Genomic DNA, 25,409 nt, shown 5'->3' on the forward strand with positions numbered 1-25,409 from the left:
GGGGAGGAGGTAGGGGGAGAGAGAGAGAATCCTAAGCAGGCTCACATCCAGCACTGAGCCTGATGTCGGGCTCGATCTCACGACTGTGAGATTATGACCTGAGCTGAAATCAAGAGTTGGTCACCACCCAGGCACCCCAAAAATACAAACTATCATTAACAACTTTTCCTGAGAGTATCTTGGTATTGGAGCAATGCCTTTTTTTTTTTTTTTCTGATAGAGAAATAAGAGTAACAGAAGGAAGATTATACCCAAATAAATCTCAGGAAATGATTAGCAGACTCAAATTCTCTCTTCTTTTTTTTAATGTTTATTTATTTATTTATTTTGATGAGTGGGGGGAGCACAAGCAGGGGAGGGGCAGAGAGAGGGAGAGAGAAAGAATCCCAAGCAGGCTCTATGCTGTCAGTGCAGAGCCCCATGTAGGGCTGGATCCCAGGAACCATGAGATCATGACTTGAACCAAAATCAAGAGTCAGATGCTTAACCAACTGAGCCACCCAGGTGCCCTATCAAATTCTCTGTTCTTGGGTGCCTGGGTGGCTCAGTCGGTTGAGCATCCGACTTTGGCTCAGGTCATGATCTCGCAGTTGGCAAGTTCAAGCCCCTCGTAGGGCTCAGTGCTGACAGCTCAGAGCCTGGAGCCTGCTTCAGGTTCTCTCTCTCTCTCTCTCTCTCTCTCTCTCTTTCTCTCTCTCTCTCTCCCTCTGCCCCTCCCCTGCTCATACTCTGTCTCTCTGTGTCTCAAAAATAAAATTTAAATTTAAAAAAATGTAAATCTCTCTTCTGAAGCAGGGATGTTTATTGTCTAAGTGAGGCAGTGCTTGTGGAAAATCCTTCCTGGTGCTGACTTATCCTAAGCACTGAAAAATAATCTGCTGAATTTGAATCTCCTACAATCTCTTTATCTTGCACCAATTTTCAAAATAGATATGTCTGAAAACGTAAGTGCAATATTACTGGTTGAGATACACTTAAACAAGTGAGATACACTTAAACCTGAAAAGAATGTTTGTTTAGAAGGGGAATATGTACCTGGAAAAGAGGTCTGAGGAAGTTCATGGAAAGGGTCATGGAAGTGCAAGAAACAACCCCCAAGAATAGAAGTGGTCTGTAATAATCAGAGTTTAGATGCTCTTAATAGTTGTTACAGCTTTATGAATATTTAATTTCAAGGAAATAAGTCCTTTCAGATAGTTTCAAGTTGTTTTTATTACAAAGAAGAGAATCATGTTGCAGTAGTAGAGATAATTTTTTAGATGGATTATTTATAGAGAAATTCAACTCTGAGATTAATATTTTATAGAATTTATTATACTTTATTCAGGGAAAGCTACTGAAGGATATGCTGCCTTTCACAAAACATTCTGCCATTTCTCTGACATCGCTGTATACTGATCCATGTACCAGGATACTTCTGACTGGAAATGTGGGTAAGTCATGCTTAGGTAGATGTCTACAGGTTGCTCCATAACCACATGACATAAAGATGGAGGTAGGAAAATACATGACATTTGTTGAGACAAAAGAAAGAAAAAGAAGGATGCTGAAACAGGAGAGAATGTTATGAATAGCTTGCTGAATAAATAGAATAATGAATGAATAGAGCAATGAGTAGAACCTATTCCATTCTGAGGTCTTTACTTAGAGCGAGACAATCTATTTTTTCCCATCTTTAAATGGGGTACACAGTTAAGCGTCCGACATTGGCTCAGGTCACGATCTCACCATTCGTGAGTTCGAGCCCCACATCAGGCCCTGTGCTGACGGCTCAGAGCCTGGAACCTGGTTTGGGTTCTGTGTCTCCCTCTCTCTGCCCCTTCCGTGCTGACGCTGTCTCTCTCTGTCTTTCAAAAATAAATAAACATTGAAAAAAAAAATTTTTAGATGGGGTACAGAACTACCTGTTCTCTTACCTTACATATTGGGAAGAATGTAAAGTTTTCATTTTCCATCTTGAATAGATTATGTTGTATTTATCTCATAAAGGGAGTAACAGCATTAATTAGGAAGGAGAGGGATTCTTTGCTCTCATTAGGGGACTTTTGTATTGATTGTTAGAACTCATACAGTTGGTCTTTATTCTTTGATGTAACAAAATTCTTTTTTCTAATGCTTTATTTCCTTTCTTTCATCTTTTTAATTAATCATGAATTATCTTTCTTTTCATCTACTTTAAAAGATTATGTGAGTGTGTGAATGAGCATTCCTAGTGTAAAAACATTTTTAAAATTTTAGTAGTGTTCACTTTTAAGTTTTTCCAAAAAACAGACAAAACTAACCAGTTTGTTAGAATTTAGACTGAAACAGCATCTTTTCAGTTAAACAAAAGCTTAGCCCACTTTACTCTTGCTTTTCTTCTACACCCACCCCTTCACTTATCATTTGCTACTGTAACCTTGATATTTGCATTCGGGTACTGCTATTACATTCATATTTAAATTTTAGGGGCACCTGGTGGCTCAGTAGGTTGAGCCTCCGACTTAGGCTCAGGTCATGATCTTGTGGGTTTGAGCCCTGTGTTGGGCTCTGTGCTGACAGCTAGGAGCCTGGAGCCTGCTTCAGATTCTGTATCTCCTTCTCTCACCTCCCTCCCCTGCTTGTGCTCTCTCTCTCTGTATCTCAAAAATAAATAAATGTTAAACAAAAAGTAATAATATTTAAATTTTACATTTTTCTTGAAAAAACATTGTTCTCATTTCAAAACTTACTTTATGAATCAGTTTGTACCATCAATTATTTCAGTCTTCCAGAGATTATACAAAATTTTCAATTTTAATGAAGTACAGTTTACCAATGGTTTCTTTCACAGATTGTGCCTTTGATGTTGTTTTTAAAAAGTCATTGCCAAACCCAAGGTTTAGATTTTCTTCCAGTTTTATAGTTTTGCATGTTACGCTTAGAGTTGTTTGGATCTGGGTTTTTTGGCTTTTAGAATTTGGTGGGAAAAGTGTAACGTGCATTTCCAAATTGAGAGTTTTTATCATGAATGGGTATTGAATTTTGTCAACTGCTTTTTCTGCATCTATTGTGATCATGTGACTTTTTTCGTCTTTAGCCTGTTGATAGGATGGATTACATGAAATGATCTTCAAATGTTGACCATTGTGTATAATTCTTTTAATATGCTTATATTTTGATGGGGGTTTTTGCATCTATATTCATTATGTTCATAACAGCTATTGGTTTATAGTTTTCTCATAATATCTTTGGGTTTGGTATTAGGGTGTGCTGGCCTCATTGAACAAATTAGAAAGTATTCCCTTTTACTTTTATATTCTGGAAGAGTTTGTACATAATTGGTAAGATTTCTTACTTAAACGTGTGATAGAATTCACCATTAAACTCATTTTGACACAGTGGTTTCTGTTTGGGAAGAATATTAATTAATTTCCTTAATAATATAGACCTGGGGTGCCTGGGTGGCTCAGTCAGTTGAGCGTCCTACTCTTGATTTCAGCTGAGATCATGATCTCACAGTTCGGTTCATGGGCCCATATTGGGCACCACACTGACAGCAAGAAATTTGCTTGGGGTTCTCTGACCCTCTCCCTCTGACTCCCTACCCCATCCATAAATAAATAAATAAACATTTTTTAAAAATAATATAAGCCTATTCATATTATCTGTTTCTTATTGGGTGAGTTTTGACAGATTGTGTCTTTCAAGGAATCAGTCCATTTTATCCAGGTTATTAAATTTGCGGGCATGGAATTCATAGTATTCCTTTGTATCCTTTTAATTCCCATGAGATATTTTTTTCTTAGTTAGCCCGGATAGAAGTTTATCAATTTTGTTGATCTTTTTAAAGAACCAGCTTTTGGTTTTGTTGATTTTTTTCTATTGAGTTCCTATTTTTAGTTTCATTGATTTCCATTCTGATTTTTACTTCATTTATTCTGCTTACTTTGGTGAATTTTTTTTTTATCTTATTCTAAAAGAGAAGTTTAGATTCTAGATCTTCCTTTTGTTTCTAATATGTGCATGTAAATTGCCCTGTGAGCACTGCTTTTGCTGCTTCCCTCTAATTTTGGTGTCATATTTTCATTTTTATTTAGTTCAAAGTATTTAAAACTTTCTCTTGAGATTTTTTTCTATGATCTATTATTTAGAAGTATGTTGTCTCATCTCTAATTATTTTGGTATTTTCCAGCTCCCTTTCTCTTATTGATTTCCAATTTCATTCCATTGTAGTCTGGGGACATACACTATATGATTTCTTTTATTTCAAATTGGTTAAGATATAATTTATTGCCCAGAATTTGGTCTATCTTGGTGAATGATAGCTTGAGACTAATGTGGGTTTTGCTGTGTTTGGATGCAGTAGTCTATAGATATCAATTATATCTAGTTGACTGATGGTGTGATTAAGTTCAACTATGTCCTTACTGATTTTCTGCCCCCTGGGTCTGTCCATTTCTGATAGATGGGTGTGAAGTTTCCAACTATAACAGTGTATTATCTATTTCTCTTTGCAATTCTATCAGTTTTCAGCTGCATATCTTGATACTGTGATGTTAGGCACATACATGTTTTTCTTTTAATTTTTAATGTTTATTTTTGAGAGAGAGAGTGGGGGGGGAGGGGCAGAGAGAGAGGGAGACACAGAATCCAAAGCAGGCTCCAGGCTCTGAGCTGTCAGCACAGAGCCTGATGCAGGGTTCAAACTTACCAACCATGAGATCATGACCTGAACCAAAGTCCGATGCTTAACTGACTGAGCCACCCAGGTGCCCCGGCACATACATGTTAAGGATAGTTATGTCTTCTTGGAGAATTGCCCCTTTATCATTATGTAATGCCTTTCTTTATCCCTAATAATTTTTCTTACTCTGAAGTCTTCTCTGAAACATAGATGCTCTTCCTTTCTTTTGATTCGCATTAACATGGTAAGTCGTTCTCTATCCCTTTACTTTTAGTCTACATGTATCCTTATATATAAAGTGGATTTCTTGTAAGCAACATATAATTGGGTGTTGTTTTTTAATCCATTCTGACAATCTCAGTCTTTTAAGTGGCTTACTTAGACTGTTGACATCTAAAGTGATTTTTGATATAGATCTACCGTATTTCTTATTGTGTTCTATTTATTCCTCGTTTTTGTTCTTATTTTTGTCTTTCACTCTTTTTCTGCCTTTTGTGGTTTTAAGTGACCTTTCATATTATTCTACTTTCTCTTAGCATATAAATTATGTATCTTTTTAAAATTTTTTGAATGGGTTCCCTAGAGTTTGCAATATACATTTACAACTAATTCATGTCCACTTTCAAACAAGTCTACACCACCTCCCTGGTAATATGAGTATCTTATAATAACAAAATATTCCTAATTTCTTCCTTGTGTCACTACTGTCATTCAGCTCAAGTACCTATAAGTTACAATTGTCAAATACATTGTTGCTATTATTGCTTTAAATAAATTGCTTTTACTTTGTCTTCATTTATTCCTTCTCTTACGCTCTTCTTTTCTTTGTATAAATCTGAATTTCTTACCTATATCATTTTCCTTCTCTCTTAAGAACTTCTTTTAATACTTCTTGCAAGGCAAGTTTACTAGCAACAAATTGTCTCCGGTTTTGTTTGTCTGGGAAAGTCACCTTTCTCCTTCACTTTTGAAGGACAGTTTCACAAGGGACATAATGCTAGGTTGACGGTTTTTCTCTCAACACTTAAATATTTCATTCCATTCTCTTCTAATTTTCATGGTTTCTGAGAAGTTAGATGTAATTCTTATATTGTTCCTTTATAGATAAGATATTCCCCCCTCTGGTTTCTTTCAAGATTTTTTTTCTTTCTGCAGTTTGAATATGCCTAGATGTAGTCCTTTTTGCTTTTTTAAAATAATTTTTTAATGTTTATTTACTTTTTGAGACAGACAGACAGACAGACATGTGCGGGGGAGGGGCAGAGAGAGAGTGAGACCCAGAATCCAAAGCAGGCTCCAGGTTCTGATCCAGATTCATCACAGAGCCCGATGTGGGGCTTGAACTCACAAACTGCGAGATCATGACCTGAGCCAAAGTCAGACATTTAACCAACTGGGCCACTCAGGCACCCTGTTGCTTTTTTTTTAAATCTAGTTTTGTAACTATCATGTGGATTATAGGATGATTATCTCTCTAATGGTTTGGATTCCATTTGGTAGTGTTGTATTCACTTCTATTTCATCTACCCTGACATCTAGAGGAAATTTGACTTTGAGCATACATGGCAACAGTAAGTCACAATGAGGTTGCCATCTATCAGAATTCCTACGTATAAGTGATATAATTTTTTTTCTTTCATTTCTGGTTTTTCAGGTTCTATTTTATTTACCATTATAAGTGCCTAAGTCAAATTAATTTGGCAGGCTGGGTAGTATTTGCTTAGACAAAAAGGGTATCTAACTAAAGATTCCAATGCTTACATTTTCTACAGAAGGACACGTCATCCTTTGCAGCATCAGTTCCTTCCTAGATCCACCTCACAGTGAAAAGGTAGGAACTTTAGTTTTAGTTTAATTCATGAACCGGAAACTGACCATTTTTCTGTGCTAGATACCACAAAAGATAGAAATGCAAGCCAAGACTTCCTACTCTGGAGTCATATATAATACTATCGAATCTTAACAGTATTTTCTTGATGGGCACTGAGAAATGTATAGAGTTGTTGAATCATTATGTGGTACACTTGAAACTAACGTAACAGTCTATGTTAATTATACTTGAAATGAAAAAAAGAAAAAAGAAACAAGCTACATGCCAAATAATAATGGTTTACTGGTGGAAAGAAAGAATGAGTGAGTGAGTGAGTGATCTAGCCACTGGCCACATTACATCATCTTCATGTTTTGATTTATTTGAGAGAATCTATGTAGAAACCCAGAGCTTAAAAAAGTTCACAAATCATCTAGTCCTCCACAGTCAGTTTTTATATCTGACATAACTTTACAGAAAGAGATGCTATTAAGAGACTCTTAAAAACTGAGAACAAACTGAGGGTTGATGGGGGGTGGGAGGGAGGGGAGGGTGGGCGATGGGTATTGAGGAGGGCACCTTTTGGGATGAGCACTGGGTGTTGTATGGAAACCAATTTGACAATAAACTTCATATATTGAATAAAAAAAAAGAAAAAGAAAAAAAAATAAATAAACATTAAAAAAAAAAAAAAACAGAAAGAGATGCTATAACTTTTCCTTACAGGCCTAATCTAGTGCCCAACCATTGGGGATGAAAAATACAGCATAGGGAATATAGTCAATAACACTGCAATAACATGTTAGGATGCTATCATGGTGAGCACTGAGTAATATACAGTATGTTGTCCACTTGAAACTAACATAACATTACATGCCACTATACTTGAATTTAAAAAAAAGAAACACTTCCTCACATCTAGTCTAAATCTTCCTTGTGATTCAAACATATTTTATGCTCTTTTTAGAGTGAACGCAATGTAAATGTCACCATCCTTATTTAAAACCACCTGAATATGAACTTTTTGTGTCAATGTGGATAAACAAATATACCTACATCTATTATAAAGACTCAACTTGACTAATTAAAAGTTACAGCAAGGAAGCACTATTTTACCATAGACTTATTTCTCTTAAGGTCATATTTTAAATCTAAAATGTAAATAAATAGTATTTCTTTCGCTGTTATTTTCCTATGGTTACATAGATTAAGATTGGATTCCTTGCAGAGTGTCACAGAATGGTACTGTTTCAAACCTTATTTCAGTTGATCCATAGAATTTTCTTTTTGTTTCCAAGAACCAATGATGGTTTTCTAATGTTCAGATGTTTATTTTTCCTATGATTATCTCCACTTTGCAGAGGGGAAATCAGAGACTGTCTTGCCTTAACTCCATGTAGACAGTTAATGACTTAGGACTAGAGCCAGGCTTCTTGTCCTCAAGTCCAGTGTTTTTTCCATATATAACACTCACTGCTATCAAATAGAAAACAACGTTCAAACAACTTGTGAAGCACAAAGTTTCACTTATCAACAGCTATAAATGGTCTGAAATCAAGTCATGTTGTGAGCAGAACAAAAACAAATGACATGCTTGAACCATATATAAGTGGAAAGTTATCTGTTCTCCCTTAATTTTGATGATTATCATATATTGTTATTAATTTTAAGGCACAAAAGTATGACCCAAAAAGCTTACAGTTTTGCAAATGAACTTTCTATAAACTGGGAAACAAGACCTTATAAAATTTAGAGAAAATCTTAAAAACAAAATTATAAAATAATATTGAATTAAACTATCAGTAGAATTTATTTTAAAGCATTTTCACCAATTTATAAAAGCAAAGAATTTATTTTAATAACTTATTTGAAATTACTCCATATTCAATGTCATTTCAACCTTTTTCTGTATTTGGGCAATGTATTTTTTCCACTTTGTACATGGCTGCCTATATACAACAGAATCCCATTATAAGATGCCTCATTATTACACAGATTAATATATATCATGAATTAAATCAGGTTCAGTTATAGATTACAACTAGTTACAATAAACATCTAATATGTCAGTGCATACATCAGATGTTAATCTGCTTCTCTTGCAACATTACTATTAAAAAGATGCTCTATATAATATAGATATTCTAAGAGATAGGATAGTCAAAACCTGTCCACAGGAAGAGAAATCATACATATGATAATATACACTTGTCTACAAAAAAAAAAAAGTCTTAGAGCAATGTTTTTCTAAATACAGGTTATAACCCACTAGTGGGTTATAAAACCAGTGTAATGAGTGGTGACCAGTATTTTAATTTAAAAGGGGAATAAAATGCAATAGAATAGAATAGATGATATCAGTGTGCATTGCACATAGTAAGGTTAAGTATCTGAAATTTGTCCGGTATGCATGTGCAGATATTGTATCTGTTGACATCTGTAAAATGTCTTTCTTACTATAGATATGGCCCATAGTAGAGAAACGCTTGCCTAAGTGAATCCAATCCCAAAGCAGAGAAAGAACCCTTGGATGACAAGCTATTATTGAATAACTATGAGACAATAAGAAATAAGAGAATGCAGATTTCACCCTGGTTGTCTAAGAACAACTAGAGGGGATTGAGTCAGAAGGTCAATAAATTTAGGAGGAATTGTGTCTGAACTTTGTTCAAGTCTAAATGAATAGGAGGCTCATAAGAAAACTCCAAGCTGCCAGAATTCTAGCTACACATATATCCTAGGTAGATGACCCCAGAAGAAGCAGTGCTTGGTGTGAGTTCATCAGTGATAGAGACAGAATGTGCTCTAAGGAGATGTTGCTACAGAGTCAGCTCTCCAGTGGACAACTCTGGTTCACACAGTTCAGGCCTGTTTAAAGGCTCTAGACTTGAGGATAAGCCACCTCTTGAATCGAGACCTCTGAGGTCTATCAAAGAGAATGAGCCAGGCCCATTCTAATTGTTGATCCCTTGTGATATCATATATAACCCTACTACCTCCATCACCACCACCACCACCACCACCAAAAAAAGAGAACAAAATCACCAGGGCTATCTCTGGATAAAATTTGAAAACACGGAAGTTCTGCCAACTTCCCCTTCGGTCCTCACCTTTCAGCTCTGCTTCCTCCTGCCCCTGATTCCACTCTGCCTCTGCCTATCCCACAGCCTTTCTCCTAAGGCTTTTCTTTTGTCTACTCATCTTGTAATCCTCAACTAAATGTTCATCCTCACTGAAACGGGAAATTGCTAAAGACATAAGGTCTTTCTTCTCCCAGGAATACATGAGATGAACAAACACCTAAAAATGGAGTTAGGATGCCTGAGCAAGGAAAAAGAGCTCACAGGGAGAGGGGTTTCAACCTGCACAGATGTCCACACCCGTTCACTCGGAAGCTTGGCTCATTCGTGGTTACTGGTTTTGCTTGAGATTGGATTATGATCAGCACATACTTATGCTACGGAATATGCTTTATTGTTGCTTTCTAGAAACTGAAGCAGCTGCTTGCCTGGCGTGCTCATTCTTTAGAAATTGTTCAAGTAATCTACGTAGAAGACAAACAAGTGGTACTTACTGCCTCCATTGATGGCTCAGTAAGGTATGGACCTTCATATTGTGAATTTAGGGTTTTGAGTGCGAGAAGTAAAAATTTTAAGCTACAGTTTAAGTTTATACCCCAAATACTATCTTGATTGGATAATTAAAATAAATACATAAACAAACAAACAAAATGTGGCACGCAGAAAGGGCTTTGGAAAGATGGCCACTGGCTTAGGATTCTTTTCCATGACCAAGGAGACAAGATGCCCTGCTCATCCATGTCAGAGTATAACAAATACTTCAATAAAAGTGTTTTTTGTGTACTCATTTCAAAGAATGAAGCCAGATGATCATCTCAGAGAGATAGACTCAAGCCCAGGAACAGCCACAGGAGACACAGGATCATAAGGCATAAAGAAAGTCATAGCAAAGTGCAACTCAACACTGAGAAAAGTGAAAGCAAGCTAATGTTTTCACGGACACTGTGGTTGATTCTGCAAAGCCTAGTTATTTCTAATTGCCTGGATAATGCTAAGGATACATACACCAATACTGAACACACACACACACACACACACACACACACACACAAAGAAAGGAAATGCCATGACATTTCTTGAGACAAATTGCTGCATATTAAAATGTGTCAAAATCATGGTAATGAATTATCCTCTTGGGAGAATAAAGTCAGGTAAGATCGAGAGTGGTAGAGAGGTTTCAAAGTGTGCTGGAGAGTTTAAACATAGTGAAGGCAAAAAGGAAGGAATATTTTACATTGGGTAAAAGACCCTGTGCGAGCCTGGGGCTGATTTGAATCTTCACCTTGAAGGAAATAGCCTCCAAAGGATTTTAAGTGAAGGACTAACATAATCTGATTTACATTTTTTAAAAAAATAACGTGTAGGGAATGGATTTCAGAGCAGCAAGGTGGGAGCAAAGAGACCAGTTGGAAGTCTATGCTGAGTGCAGGTGCCTGGACTAGGGCAGTGGCAACAGTGCTGGAAGCAGATAGTCCGGATCTGAGAACTGTCCAGGAGATAAAATCCAGGAGACATAAACTTTAACTGAAAGGGAAGGTAAGCAGAAGATGTCAAGCCTACCTCCTGCCATATACCACTCAGTGAACGATGGTACCATTCATTAAGAGAGGAGGCACTTAAGAAAAAAGAGAGAGAAAGGAGGCACTAAAAGAGAAAAATACTTTAAATATGGAAGGGTGAAAGTAAATTATTAGAAATGTTGAGTGAAAGGTGAGTCTGGAAGGGGGCAAGGTCCTAACTGGGGTTTAACAGCTCTTCCTCCGCCAGAAAGGGAATGTGTTATTTTATTTATAGGAAAAATTAAAAACATGACATTTAATTATTACAGATGTTTTTCACAACTCTGTCCCTTGGGTCTCTGTTCCGGTTTATTTTCAGCTACCTGTCAGCAGAAGTGCTAATTGGGGATTGTAATACACACAGGCATGCACACACAAACGCAAGTGTGCACGTGAACCACATGTCACATGTGCACACACTTCTGTTGTTATGAGCATTCCCTGCTCAGAAATTTCTTTTATATGATTCCTTCAAGTGGAGATCTCCCTAGATACTCAATTCAGAAAAAGTAGCTCTATGAATAACTATCTCAGATACACTTCCCTTTATAACTAAGCTATGTCCTTTTGCAAACACTGGCTGCCACTTTCCAAAGGGGTAGGGAATTTTAACATTCTAAATCTTTGTTATCAAAAAGATTGTGATATTATAATAGGAAAAAGTGTAATAAAGACTTAGCTTTCAGACAGAGGATAGACAGGGCTAAGATATTTATCTAAGACCCAGGAAATCAGGCTGAGAGGTGGGATCAGTCATCTGGAAGAATTCCACATGCAGCAGGAAATGTCACAAAACAAGATCAGAAGCTGCTTCAGTCATGACCTAGAATAGAGTGAGTTTGGAGTTGTCCTAAAGGTAGTCCTTACCCTCTAACTTCTGTGCTGGAAGGACTGGTCCATTTCACTTTGGTGAAGGCTCTGGCAAGGCAATGTGGGAGAGTTAGAATATGTAAGGGATGTAAAATGCTCATGTTACATTCTTAGGATGCTATTAGGTGTGAGGAGTCCTGGCTAGATACCTCTCCTCTGTCCTCTCCTCAATGCCTGCCCCCGTGACCTGGGAAACCACTTGAACTTGGTGGAATTTACTCTTACCTCATTTAGTGTGTCCTCCTCATGGGCCATGATGACTGCTTCCATCATTTGTTACTCTGAGGTTGAAGTCAAGATATAAAAGCAAGATCTTCCACATACTGTTTTATCTTTCCTTAAGATGCAGGGCACACACTCCTGCTAAGGATATTCTATAGGACTTTAAATCAAGTGGGCTGCTTAGAGGGATCTCACAGAGTGACCTGATGGTAAAACTATGTATATGGATAAAAAAAACACTTCTTTTGTCACCTTATTTTATAACTCAGTTGTGAAAAATAGTATGGTTTTTCCATAACAGTAGGAGTTATGGATGGAGGTTGAGAGGATTTTGTTAATAGTAAAAGCATCCTTAGGAAACTCCTCCCACCAGCTCTACTGATGCTGATGCAGAGGTAGACAACTAAGATATAGCACACTGTAAGGCCTAATTCAACTAGCATACTGTCAGCCAAAACAGGATCTGATCACAATGAATGAACAGTGTTATTCTGGGAAATATCCATTCCTTGTTTTCTGATTTTAATGAATGGCCATCATAAGTACAGATTCAAATCAACATTTCCCAAAATTGTTGTTGATTAGAATTCTAATGGATAAAAATGCTTATGCTATGATCGGTTCCATGTATTTAACAGGAATAGTCCTTGAATCAAGCTTAAAATCTCTGATGGACCAGTAAAAACCCATATAAATGATCTAATAAACAATAACTTTCACTGAATTCCAGTTACTTTCTTCTCCCTACTTTTGCCTTTCCTCAGGGTCTGGCATGCCCTCAATGGTCATTACTGTGGATATTTTGGACAGCGAAGAATGTTTGAAATATCACCAACAAATGATTTCATTTTGCCATGTGATGTTAATGAATATCCCATAGAAATAAAAGAAGAAAACAAATTCACAGAGAAGACGCAAAAATATGAATATCCTCTGGTATTTGACCGGCAAAAGTAAGACCATTGGGTTTTTCTTTAGATGAGCAGACAAGAATTAAACTCTATTTTTTTAAGTTTATTTATTTATTTTAAGAAAGAGCACAAGCAGGAAAGGGGCAAAGAAATGAGAGAGAGAATCTCAAGCAGGCTCAGTGCCATCAACACAAAGCCCAATGTGGGGCTCGAACTCACAAACCGTGAGGTCATGACCTGAGCTGAAACCAAGAGTCAGACACTTAACCGACTGAGCCACCCAGGCACCCCAAGAATGTGACACTGTGCTGGACATGGAGAATTCAAAGGTGAAAAGTCCAGGACTTTTCAATAACATTGCAATCCAGTGGAGGGGAAAAATATGTAAACAAAAAGCTACAATTCAGTATAATAGTACTTCTAGGAAAATGTCATTCTCAAGATAATCACCAAGGGGTAAATGGGATGTAACCAAACAAGACCAAAGAGGCAACTTTGATCTTCTATGTTTACTTAAATCATGGGTAAGTAAAAGCCCTAAATAATGAAAGACTATGATGTAGTTTTTCAAGACTGGGGGGTCCAGTGAGCAAGTAAGGACGACGTGGTGGGAGATAAAGCAAGAAAATTTTATAGATGCCAAATCGCAATGGGTTTTGTAACGGACCAACAGAAGGATTTTAAGCTTTACAGAAATCATAGTGACAGAATACAGAAGAGAAAAAACAAGTCTGAAGAAAAGGATAGTGCATTTGGTTTTGGACAAGTGTAAGTCTAGATGTTTGTGGGACATCCAAGTGAAGATATTTAATGAGCATTGAGATAGACCTGTCTGGTTGTTGAAAAGAAAACCACATGCACATGGTATGATGACAAGTGGTAGTGAGGACACATTTGTAGAACGTGGCGGTGAAGTCACATAGGACAACAGAAAAGTAAACACACGATTGGCATTATTTCAGCTGATGACCTTGGAGAGGGTAATGTCAGTGGAGTGGTGGGTAACAATCACATGCTAGTGCTTGAGAAATAAATAGGAGATGTGAGGTGATGATAGTATATATTGCTTTGTAAGGAAGTCAGATAGCTCTAACATTAGACAAGAGTTTGATTCATGGGTATGCTTGTGTCTCAAGGACACCTGAGCACTGCTTAAAGGCTTAGAAAAAGAGGACAGTTCCCTAGTAGGGAACAGAGTGTTGGCAAAAGGTGTTTTGTGCTTTTGTAACATTCAGTCCTGGTTTTGATGTGGTTGGATCTTTGTCATTATGGAAGTGATTGGAGCTTAACTGGGCTCAACATCAGCAAAGCATGGGGGTCCTCCCTGGACTGGTAATATAGAGCAGACCAGAACAGGGGGAACTGACCAGATGAGTCAAAAATGGGAAGAAGCAGAAGGGATTGTCTAAAATAAAGCCCTTTAGGGAAATCGTAAGTGCGCCAAAGCTGGAGAGATTGCATGCCATCATCTAGTCCAACAGTTAGTAGAAGAAACAGAAATTGAAGCAAAGTGTCACAAGCCACACAGCAGCAATTTTAGAAGAATCGACAAGGGTTCCACGTGACTGCCAAGACTCCACTGAAGGGTTCAAGCCTTGCCTTGACTGTCCAGCAAGAGCTCCAGAGAAGAGATCATGCCAAAACATGAGAGGTGGTGTAGTAGAGTCAAGACTCATCAGGTTGTGGTAAAGTTCCCCACACACAGTTGATCAATGGGTAATTGCTGAGCCTTGAACATCCATTTATCTTAGTACTCAAAATAGTATATTCTAATTTGGTAATATGCATCTCCTTCACTAGCTCTGTGAGTTCCTTGAGGATTAAGACCATGTTTTATACATCTTTATATACCCAGTTCTTAGCTTAGTGCTTAGCACACAATAGTCACTTAAAAGGTATTTGAGTGAACAAATAAAGAATGACTAGTTAAGTGCAGAGGTAGCAGCATTAGGACTGGTGCCATGAAAGCCAGAGAATTTGGGACCCAGAGAAAGAAGGATTTAATAGATACATGTGTAGTAGGCAGAGAATAAAAGGTGTGGGTATGTGCTGAACAGTTTTTCTTGTATCTTTTTACACAGATGGAAAAAAATGAGCTCAATGTCGTTGCTTTTCAAACGTACACCTCCCAAGGCCTTTGAAGTGGATCATGATTTTAAGTTTTTCAAGTCTCTTTCTTCTCCCAAGGTAGCCTTAAAACAAACAAGTGAACAAAAAAAGATAAAGCACTTTGCTTTTGTTTTCCTGAATTTAGATCTCTCTGGTATATTAGTTTTCTATTATTGCTGTTACAAATTACTACCAACTTGGTGGCTTAAACAATATAAATTCATTATCTTATAGTTCTATATGTCAGAAGCCTGTCCTGGTTCTCACTGGTCTAAAATTAAAGTGTTGCCAGAGCTATGTTCCTTTTATAAAGGCTGTAGGGGAGAATCTCAATGCTTTAGTTGGGGGCCCTCCTCCTTCATCTTCAAAGCCAGACATATTGCTTTTCCCTGACCATCTTCCTGTGGTCACATGTCTGTGACCCTATGGGAAAGGTTCTCTGTTTTTAAGGATGCCTGGGATTAGATTGGACCCACCTGTATAATCCACCTCAAGGTTCCTGACCTAAATCACATCTGCAAAGTTCCTTTTGCCAAGTAAGGCAGTGAAACCATAGGTTGGGGGTGGGGGAAATAGGATGTGGACATCTTTGGTTGCCATGATTCTGCCTACCACAGACTGACACACTTTTCTTCAGTGCAGAATTAGGAGAGAAATGGGTCCTGCTATTCATTCTATTTGCAATATTTGTAAAAAGTGGATATAGCATGAGTCTTTAGGCTAAGGTGTGGTATTAATTGAAATCAATTTCTTCAAGATCTTCAACACAATAAGCCAAACTTAACCTTTTTAAACTTACCTCCTGTTACTAACCTACCTTGCCCCACCCTCTACAGATCAGGCTAATTGTTATTTCCTGAGCATTCCTGCCTTCTGCCCCAGTTCGCCTGAGCTGTCCGTACCACATCTGTGACCTTTCTCTGTCAAGTCCACCCCACCTTTGTAATTGACAAAAGATTAGTATTCAGAATAGAAAAGGAACTCCTAAAAAAATCAATAAGAAAAAAAAGACAGTCCAATTAAAAAAATGGTCAAATACTTGAATAGATACATCACAGAAGGAAAAAAAAATTGCCAATAAGCACATGATGAGATGTTCATTAGTAAACATGGAAATTCACATCAATAATATTATGAGATATATTTTACACCCAGCAGATTGGCAAATGTCAGAGAGTCTGACAATATCAAGGGTCAGTGTGCATTTGGCACAATCAGAACACTAATCTGCTGGCAGAAATAGTGTAAATTGGTAGAACCACTTTGGAAAACAATATGGCGTTATCTAGTAAAGTTGAAAATAGTTATAGTATCCTAGATATATATCTTTGGGAAACCCTTAAACACATGGTTAGGAGGCAGGCACAAGAATGTTCAGAGCAGTACTGTTTGTAATAGAAAAACCTGAAAGCAGCCTAAATGCTCACAGACATTATAATCGGAACATAATTATGGCATATCTATAAATTGGAATACTACAGAAGAGTGAATATAAATGGACCAAAACAACACTCATGTATATGAATAATTGTTTGACACATGCTATTAAATGGGAAAAGTTTTGCTTAAGAATATGTACATAATTATTTCATTTATATAAAAATCAAGAAGAAGCCAAACTAAATAAAATATTGTTTGGGCAAAAATTTACATAAAGTAAAACTATATAAACGAAAGCAAGATAATTAAAAGCACAAAGTTCAGGACAGTCATTACATTTTAAAGGCAGATGAAAAGGACTCAGAACCTCAAAGTTGAGGGTATTGTTTCAATACATAAAACAGAGCAGTGGGTCCATGGATGTTCATTATGTCATTATTCTTTCACATTATCAACTTCATAATTTGATAAATACTTAATATTTTCCAAATTAAATAGTTTTCATAAGTCCTGCCTTTCTGTCCAAATGGAACTCAGCTGCTCCCAGAGGGCAGGGTGACAAGGAGGAGAAGGACAGGATGGGGAGTGGGACAGACTTAGGTTTAATCTTAAATAATTTTATCTCTTTATTCATCTGCAAACCCTTCAAAGTGTTGTGGTGAGGATTAGATGTGAAGATGCATACAGTTACATCACAGATTCTCAGTAAATGTTAATTCTACATTCTCCAACAACCCTGATCTCCCCTGCTTTGTGTTTTATAGCGTATTCATTTACCATGTTCTCCAATGAATCAGTATTTTTTTGTGTACTCTTCTTTACTTCCCACTCACCACTGAGTCCTAAGCTCTTTATGGCCAAAAACTTATGCATAGCATATAACTCAATTTTGTTGAATAGGATTGAAATAGTACAACCTAAAAATAAAGATTGGTATGTCCTTTTAATATTCTCTTCCAATTTGAAGATAAGAAATAATGTTTTAAATAATTTAACTGCAATATTAAATACATTTTGGGGAAATCTTTAGCAAAGTTTAAAAGGCCTTGAAACAATCAAATGCCCCAAGGATTGTCTACCCCTTAGCTCAACTTTATCTTCTCAATTCATTGGTAAAATAATAAAACGTTAATGCTAAAGTTGAATTAAAACACCCTTTTCTTAGGAATCTCTGAATTCTTCCAGAATCTTGTTTTGCCTATTCCTTTTCTTTCTCAATTATATAAAGTGTATTCATTCACTTCTTTTTGACATATCATTATCAGTAATAATAATACAATGATAGTAAATCTTACATTTGAGTAGCACACTATCTGTGTTATTTCATTTGATCCTCATAAATAGTCAACAGGGAAAGAACTTGCCCAAGATCATTCAGCTAATAAGCATCAGAGTCAGGATTTAAACCCAGGAATTTTGCCACTGATAGAATGTGCCCACATCACTAAACATCCACTTCCTGTGTTTTGCAGATTCGAAGACGTGCCTTAGAAGGATTCCTGATGGAAAACAGAGAGGCAGGGATTGTTTTCGGCTCTCTTCCTATATATAGGGTAAGTTGGAGGCTTCTAGAACTAGAGTAGTTAGAAAACAAGGAATCTGATGTCTCATTCCCGACCTTGGGCTACCCAACAAGGTTGAAGAAAATCACATAACCAAGCAGACTGATGCTTCTATGAGCGTGCTGCATCTGATCCCAAAGAAGTCTCTAGTTCTAGGTGTCCATGGTCTTGACCATTTGCCTCTGCCATTTCACGTTAAACAACACTATAGGAAACTATTTCAGATTTTAACCTGGCTCTTCATCGCCTACAGGATAAAATCCAAATACCTTTAGCCTGGCATACAAACCTTTCATAATCTGGTATCTGCCTGAACTGTATGATCTCATTTTCTACCACATTCTCCCATGTACCTTCTACTCCAGCTGTGCCAAATTACTTGCCATTCCTTAAGCATCACCACTCTTCCCTCTTCTGTGACTTTGCCTGTGCTGTCCGTTGGCCCAGAATTCATCCTCTGCCCAGAATTTTCTCCTCCTTACTCATTCTCTTCCAGTCTCCACTAGAGCTAACCTCTGTTAAATTAAACAACTAATTAAACCAAGAATAATAAACTGAAGAAGAAATACTTCAACTTAACCTTAACTTATTATTTCATAAAATGTTATTTCTCCTTCCCAAGAACATGTTCCCTGTAATAGGGTCAAACACTTAAGCTACAGATAATGCTAAGGATGAAGTGTCAAGAAGTCATAGTGGGCATCTGGGAAGGAGGGGTATATTTTAAAGCAGTTGAACCTTTCCCTATTCTCCACCCCCGTGAATTCACATTACAGGTGTAATCACCTTAAATATGTCTCACTAAATCTTTACTTATGGCTTCTAGGTACCAAGCCCCACTAGCCTAAGATTTCTTCCACTCATTGGTTCAGAAGCACGAAGGGAATCTTCTGACATCATTCCAGGAAAAAAGAAGGGAGGTCACACTCATGATAAGGTTAGTACTTAGAATTCCTAGTGTATTCCTTTTCTGTGTGTCCTGTTAATTATTTCTTTGTTCCCAAGGACATTATGGGCCTAAGATTTTCTCAGTCCATATTGTTATCATGAATATTCCAGGATGCATGTGTTTTAGCTCTGTGAGATGGAAATCATGAATTTGCTGGACAGAGAGGAAAAATTAAACAGGACCTCTGAACCTGACAAATGAAATTTTTCCAGAGCTAATTCAAGACTTAGATTCACTGCCTAGTTTTAAAAGCTAGTATCAATTGATGAATGGATAAAGAAGTTGTGGTTTATATATATATATATATATATATATATATATATATATATAATGGAATACTACTTGGTAATGAGAAAGAATGAAATATGGCCTTTTGTAGCAATGTGGATGGAACTGGAGAGTGTTATGCTAAGTGAAATAAGTCATACAGAAAAAGACAGATACCATATGTTTTCACTCTTATGTGGAGGCTGAGAAACTTAACAGAAGACCATGGGGGAGGAGAAGGGGGAAAAAAAAAAGTTACAGAGAGGGAAGGAGGCAAACCATAAGAGACTCTTAAAAACTGAGAATAAACTGAGGGTTGGTGGGGGGTGGGAGGGAGGGGAAAGTAGGTGATGGGCATTGAGGAGGGAATCTGTATGGAAACGAATTTGACAATAAATTTCATATTTAAAAAAAAAAGAAAATCACATAAAGTTAAAAAAAAAGCTAGGTAACATGACATAACATCTCTGAGGGTTGTATAACCATCCTTGCTTCTGAATGTTATGGTACCTACAGGATGGAGCCATGAAATCAGTAAGCCTCTGTCTCACCAGCCACGGCAAGAAGTTGTTTTGTGTATTAATAGGCGTAGCTAACGTTCAATGACTTACAGTTTACATAGTACTTTTCGAAATTATTCCCCTCATTTTCACAACAATTACAAAGAAAAATGTTATACCCACCTTAAAACTGGGAAAAAGTAGAGCCTAACCAGAGGGTAAGCGACTTGCCAAAGATCACATAAGAAATAAGTGATAAGCTGAGTTCTACTTGTGACTCTAAATGTCATGCTCATCCTATTAAGCCATACAGCCTAGAAAATTCAAATGCGGTCACTCTTCTACTAGTTCCAGGAAGCTTGTATTGGCTCAACTTAACCTGTGGCCATTCGTCTCATCTTTATAATAAAATAGATGAAATGTGGGGCTCCTGGGTGGCTCAGTTGGTTAAGCACCTGACTCTTGATTTCAGATCAGGTTTTGATTTCACGGTTCGTGAGTTCGAGACCCCCACTGAGGTGGATAGCACAGTCTGCTTGGGATCCTCTCTCTCCCTCTCTCTCTCTGGCCCCCCTCTGTCTCTCAAAATAAATAAACTTAAAAAAATGGATCAAACCTTAAGAGGAGGATCTAACACATGGTACTTCTTGTAAGCCTCATTTCATGATGTCAGACTAAAAACAGAAAGAGCTGGTTCATACTGTCTGTGCCTAATGGAATAAACGATAAAAATCATAACTCCCACCACCAGAACAAAAAGCTGCTTTATTTAATTATATAGAAATCTTGACCATTATTTTGTTAGCTTATGTACACAAATGATTCCTGTTAATCATCAACTCTACCAATTGTTTGAATATGAATTTTTGGCAATAGAGCATTTTCTATAAAATAATATAACTTACTGTTAATTGTTTTAAGTAGTGGATGAAACACAGTGGTATCAAATGATCCACAACTAACAGGTAAGCAAAAGAGTGTTTGTTTGGGGTTTTATAATTTGTATATTTTATGCTTGTATTTCCATTCTTATTTGTTTTGCCTCATCTGATATTAAATATACTTTGCATTCCTTAAGTACAGACTAAGTGAAGAAAGAAGGTGGCCAGATGTGTCTTAAATACCAGGAGGAAGACAAAAATGGAATAAAAATTAGTCATGGTTAATCTACATAATGAATAATCTACACTTAGATCATCAGAAATTGATTCCACTATGATTAATTTTGTCAACGATCATGAAATATGATAGATTATTTCTCCAAATGCAAAGGAATTTTTAATATATCTACTGTTTTAATAGATACTAAAACTTTATTTTCTCTTAATAAAGAGAATAAAGCTTTCTTTCACTCTGAAAAATCATTAACCATACAAGAAGGGTAAGAGGAGTAGATATCTCCATTTGCTTATAGAAAAGGTAAAAATTCCCTTTCTAGTTTAATGTAGAAAAGAGTTAAGTATAGTCAGGGGTTAAAATCTGTTTCCAAAATAATATTAGGTCCTTTCCACAAAATTATGCACTTAGCAAGATGACAATGAAATCTGGAAACTGGTATAGATTAAAGAATCATGGGGGCAGCTGGGTGACTCAGTCTGTTAAGCATCTGACTCTTAACTTTGGCTCAGGTCATGATCTCACAGTTTGTGGGTTCAAGCCCCTCACTGGGTTCTGCACTGAGAGTACAGAGCCTGCTTGGGATTCTGTCTTTCCCTCTCTACCCCCACCCCACTTCTGCTCTCTCTCAAAATAAATAAATAAATAAACTTAAAAAAAAAAAGAATTGGGGCGCCTGGGTGGCGCAGTCGGTTAAGCATCTGACTTCAGCCAGGTCACGATCTCGCGGTCCGTGAGTTCGAGCCCCGTGTCAGGCTCTGGGCTGATGGCTCAGAGCCTGGAGCCTGCTTCCGATTCTGTGTCTCCCTCTCTCTCTGCCCCTCCCCCGTTCATGCTCTGTCTCTCTCTGTCCCAAAAAATAAATAAACGTTGAAAAAAAAAATTTAAAAAAAAAAAAAAGGATCACTATGTTGATTGTCTGCAATTAAAAAAAAAAACATACAGCTTAAGTGGGGAAAATAGTGGATGAGGTCAAATTAATAAATACCCATCAAATATCTATTTTCATGAAAAGCACTTCCAAGAAGCTAGGCATAACATTACTTCAGAAAATTTTGTGTTCAAATTCCAGTTTTGTGAAACAAACATGTACAGAATATCTTGAAATACCTACTAATGTGCCCTGCACTGTGTTGGGCACTAAGAAGCCATTCATAGATTAAAGAGCTCACAGTAAAGAGAAGAGAAAGTTCTCTGAGCAAATAGTCCAAAAACAGGTATCTTAATCTCTTCAACTGATTATTTTTAAATAATAGAAATGCTGATTTCAATTATTAGTGTCTTTAAATAGCTTGTAAATCCATTTAGAATTAAACAAGTTACAAAATATTAACCATAGCACAGGAAAGCATACATCAGAGCCAATTTTATACAGTGGACACTTGAACAACACAGGTTTGAACTACAAGGGTCCATTTCTGTGCTGATTGTTTTCAATAATTACAGTGCAGTATTTTCTCTTCCTGATGATTTTCTCAATAAATATACAGTACAGTATACCTTCTCTTCCTGATGATTTTCTTAATCATATTTTCTTTTCTGTAGCTTTCTTTATTATAAAAATATGGTATATGTGCTAATCCACTGTGTATGTTACTGGTGAGGCTTCCAGTCCACAGTAGACTGTTAGTAGTTAAGTATGGGGAGAGTCAAAAGTTATACGTGGATTTTCTACTTGATGAGGGGATCCTCAAGGGTCAACTGTAGCTCCTTTTCAATTTAAATGTGGAAGAGAGTGGGAGAACATGAACTTTGTGATATGTGATCCATTTACACAATTGTGGAAGCATAGCCAATAATAGAAAAATGTTTAAGTGAAAGATATATAAGAATGCAAATATAGGCATAAAATATATGAATTACAAAACCCCAAACAAACACTCTTTTGACTACCTGTTAGTTTTGGATTATTCGTACAACTGTGTTTCATCCATTACTTAAAACAATGAAAAAATATATATAATAGCATACTTTATAACTTTTCAAAGAATAACAGAAAAACACTCACAATTTTATTCCAGGTGAAAGGGGATATAAACCATAACCGAGTGCTACCGCTGGTGATAATGGCTAACATTCGTGTTTAAATTAGCATGCCAGGCACAAACCTGTAGGTTCTATATGCACTCTTTCACTGAATCTTTATAACAACGAGGGAGTTATGATTATCATCCCCATTTGATATTCAAGAACGCTGAAGCACAAGAGGATAAATAATTTATTTAAGATCCCAAAAGAAGTAAATAGTAGAGCTGGGATCTAAATCCAGCAGGTTGACTTCAGAGCCCAGACACTTGAATACAATGCAGTGTAATTCAGGCAGTCAGGAAGCTGCTCGGTGTCTCCGGGTTAAGTAACCAGATGAGAGTCTGCAGGTAATTAACAAGGAAGGACTCTCCCTTCCCATCACTCTCTGTGCCCTCACCCTAGTTTATTTTTCTTCACAGCTCCAATCACTACCTGCTATCACATTTCATAAAATTGGATTTATTTGTAATGATTCTCCCCCACTAGAATGTAAGATCCAGGAAGGCAGGCACTTTGGCTTATTCTCTGTTGGATCTCCAGGGCTTAGAACAGACACACAAGTCACACACACACACACACACACACACACACACACACACACAAACACACACACAAAATTTGCTGAATGAAAGAATGAATGAGATCAAGAAGGAAGGGAGAGAGCAGGAGGAAGTGGGCGAGAATAATGATAGAAAATTAGATTAGAAAATCAGTGCAGCTTGGGAATTTGCTCCAATTGGTTAGTGGATTGATCTGGGGAACTAAGTTTCCCACCTTGTGTCTCAGAGAGGACTGGTCAGGTGACTGTAAGCGTTCAAGCCTGAGAGATCTTTAGGTGCTTGAATTTTACCTTGGGGCTCTCTCCGTTTTTTTCTTTAGCTATAACTCTCTGTATTTCCTCTCCCTTCTTCCTTCTTTCTTTCTTATTCTCCACAATAGAGCATAAAATCAAATTGATGTGTACTGTCAATATTAGCTGAATATTACTGACAAAAATTAGATACTTCTTGTTCTGAATTTTTAAACCAAATGAGTTTAACTTTCTATACGTATGTCTTCCAGAACTATCTAATTCAAAACTAATTTTCATTTCTCATTTGTGGGATCATCACTTGATTTTATTTTCCTATAAGTCAATGGACTCTGATGATATTCATATACAATATCTTTATGCCTGACAACAACATAGCAAGCTTCTGTATTTTAATCAAACCCTTGCAGACTGGGTAGTTGAGTCCCAGCATGGGATAACTGCCCAGTCAAGTAGTTAGTCCAAAGCTTCTGCTTTTCCACCATACCCTTTTGGAACCCCACCTCCTGTTTTGTTTTGTTTCGTTTCGTTTCGTTTTTCAGAGAGAGAGAAAGAGTGTGTGCATGCAGGCACGCACTTGAGCAGTGGGGGAGGGGCAAAGAGAGAGGAAGACAGAGAGAATCCTAAGCAGGTTCCACGCCCAGTACAGAGCAGAACGCGGGGCTCGATCTCACCATGAGATCATGACCTGAGCTGAAATCAAGTCTGACACTTAACTGACTGAACCGCCCAGGCACCCCCACCTCCAGTTCTTAACACATTTTTACCCTGGAAGCATACAGGATAGTTAAGCAACTAACTATACTTTCTTACTAGGAGGATTAAAATCTCTACATAAATTAGTGGTGCAACTTGACTCTAAAAATTGTATTTATCATATAATGCCAGTTACTTACTGACATGTCCTTTATTTCACAGAGTCAACGGAAGAAAAGTCTGAAAAGAAATTTCGTCCCACAAATAAATCTGGCTTCTTCCTTCTTCCCAGCCATCAACAAATGAAGAGAGAAAAATCAGATGTGACTGTGGTGGCCTGAGCTTCACATGTATGATACTCCAGTCTTTATTTCAGGATGAAAGTGTGGGTCCCCCAGACACTGCCATCCATATCTATATCCTCAGGCCATCCTTCAATGGAGAAGGTTGCTCATGGACCCCAGGTGGCCTCAGATCTGAACAAGGAAGCAGCAAGCAGACAGTTAGCCAACTTCATTCATAGATGGAAATCCACTTAATGAATAGGGAATGTTTCTTGCTTACTGTCAGCAACATGACACATAAGGAAACAAAGAGAATCAATAGCATAAGTAGATTGAAAATAACATGGTTATCAATGATCAGCTGTTTGCATCCCCCCTTGTTCATCCGAATTCATAAGCAGAATTATCAGAATTTGCTTCATCCTATGTGTTATACAAAGAAAAACATTAAAAAGAAAAATGTGCAAATCAAGCCTCTAGCTCTTTATTTCCTTCATTTATGGAAATGTCATGTGGAAGAAAATGTTTAGAGTTTCTTAAAGTTAGAAGTTATTTACATTTAGTCTAGAAATGAGTCCAGATAAAAAGAATTATCTGATCTTTCTTGGGT

At 37.1% G+C, this 25,409-nt stretch overlaps 1 protein-coding gene across 1 annotated transcript in view; it reads left to right on the forward strand.

Moving 5' to 3' along the window:
- Nucleotides 1-24,891, forward strand: part of WDR64 (WD repeat domain 64) — a 136,751-nt gene extending 111,860 nt beyond the window's left edge. The window contains exons 21-28 of the mRNA XM_047077344.1: nt 1,328-1,433; nt 6,418-6,476; nt 9,944-10,053; nt 12,951-13,139; nt 15,179-15,284; nt 18,059-18,139; nt 18,975-19,085; nt 24,738-24,891. Of these exons, the coding sequence (XP_046933300.1) occupies nt 1,328-1,433; nt 6,418-6,476; nt 9,944-10,053; nt 12,951-13,139; nt 15,179-15,284; nt 18,059-18,139; nt 18,975-19,085; nt 24,738-24,821 (846 nt within the window). The 3' untranslated portion in view covers nt 24,822-24,891. The remainder of the gene's footprint in view (nt 1-1,327; nt 1,434-6,417; nt 6,477-9,943; nt 10,054-12,950; nt 13,140-15,178; nt 15,285-18,058; nt 18,140-18,974; nt 19,086-24,737) is intronic.
- The last annotated feature ends 518 nt before the right edge of the window (nt 24,892-25,409 follow it).

Source organism: Lynx rufus, unplaced genomic scaffold (genome assembly GCF_022079265.1).
Source record: "Lynx rufus isolate CCGP_SWC_20201006 ecotype Redwood Valley unplaced genomic scaffold, mLynRuf1.p SCAF_15, whole genome shotgun sequence".
Lineage (NCBI taxonomy): Eukaryota > Metazoa > Chordata > Mammalia > Carnivora > Felidae > Lynx > Lynx rufus.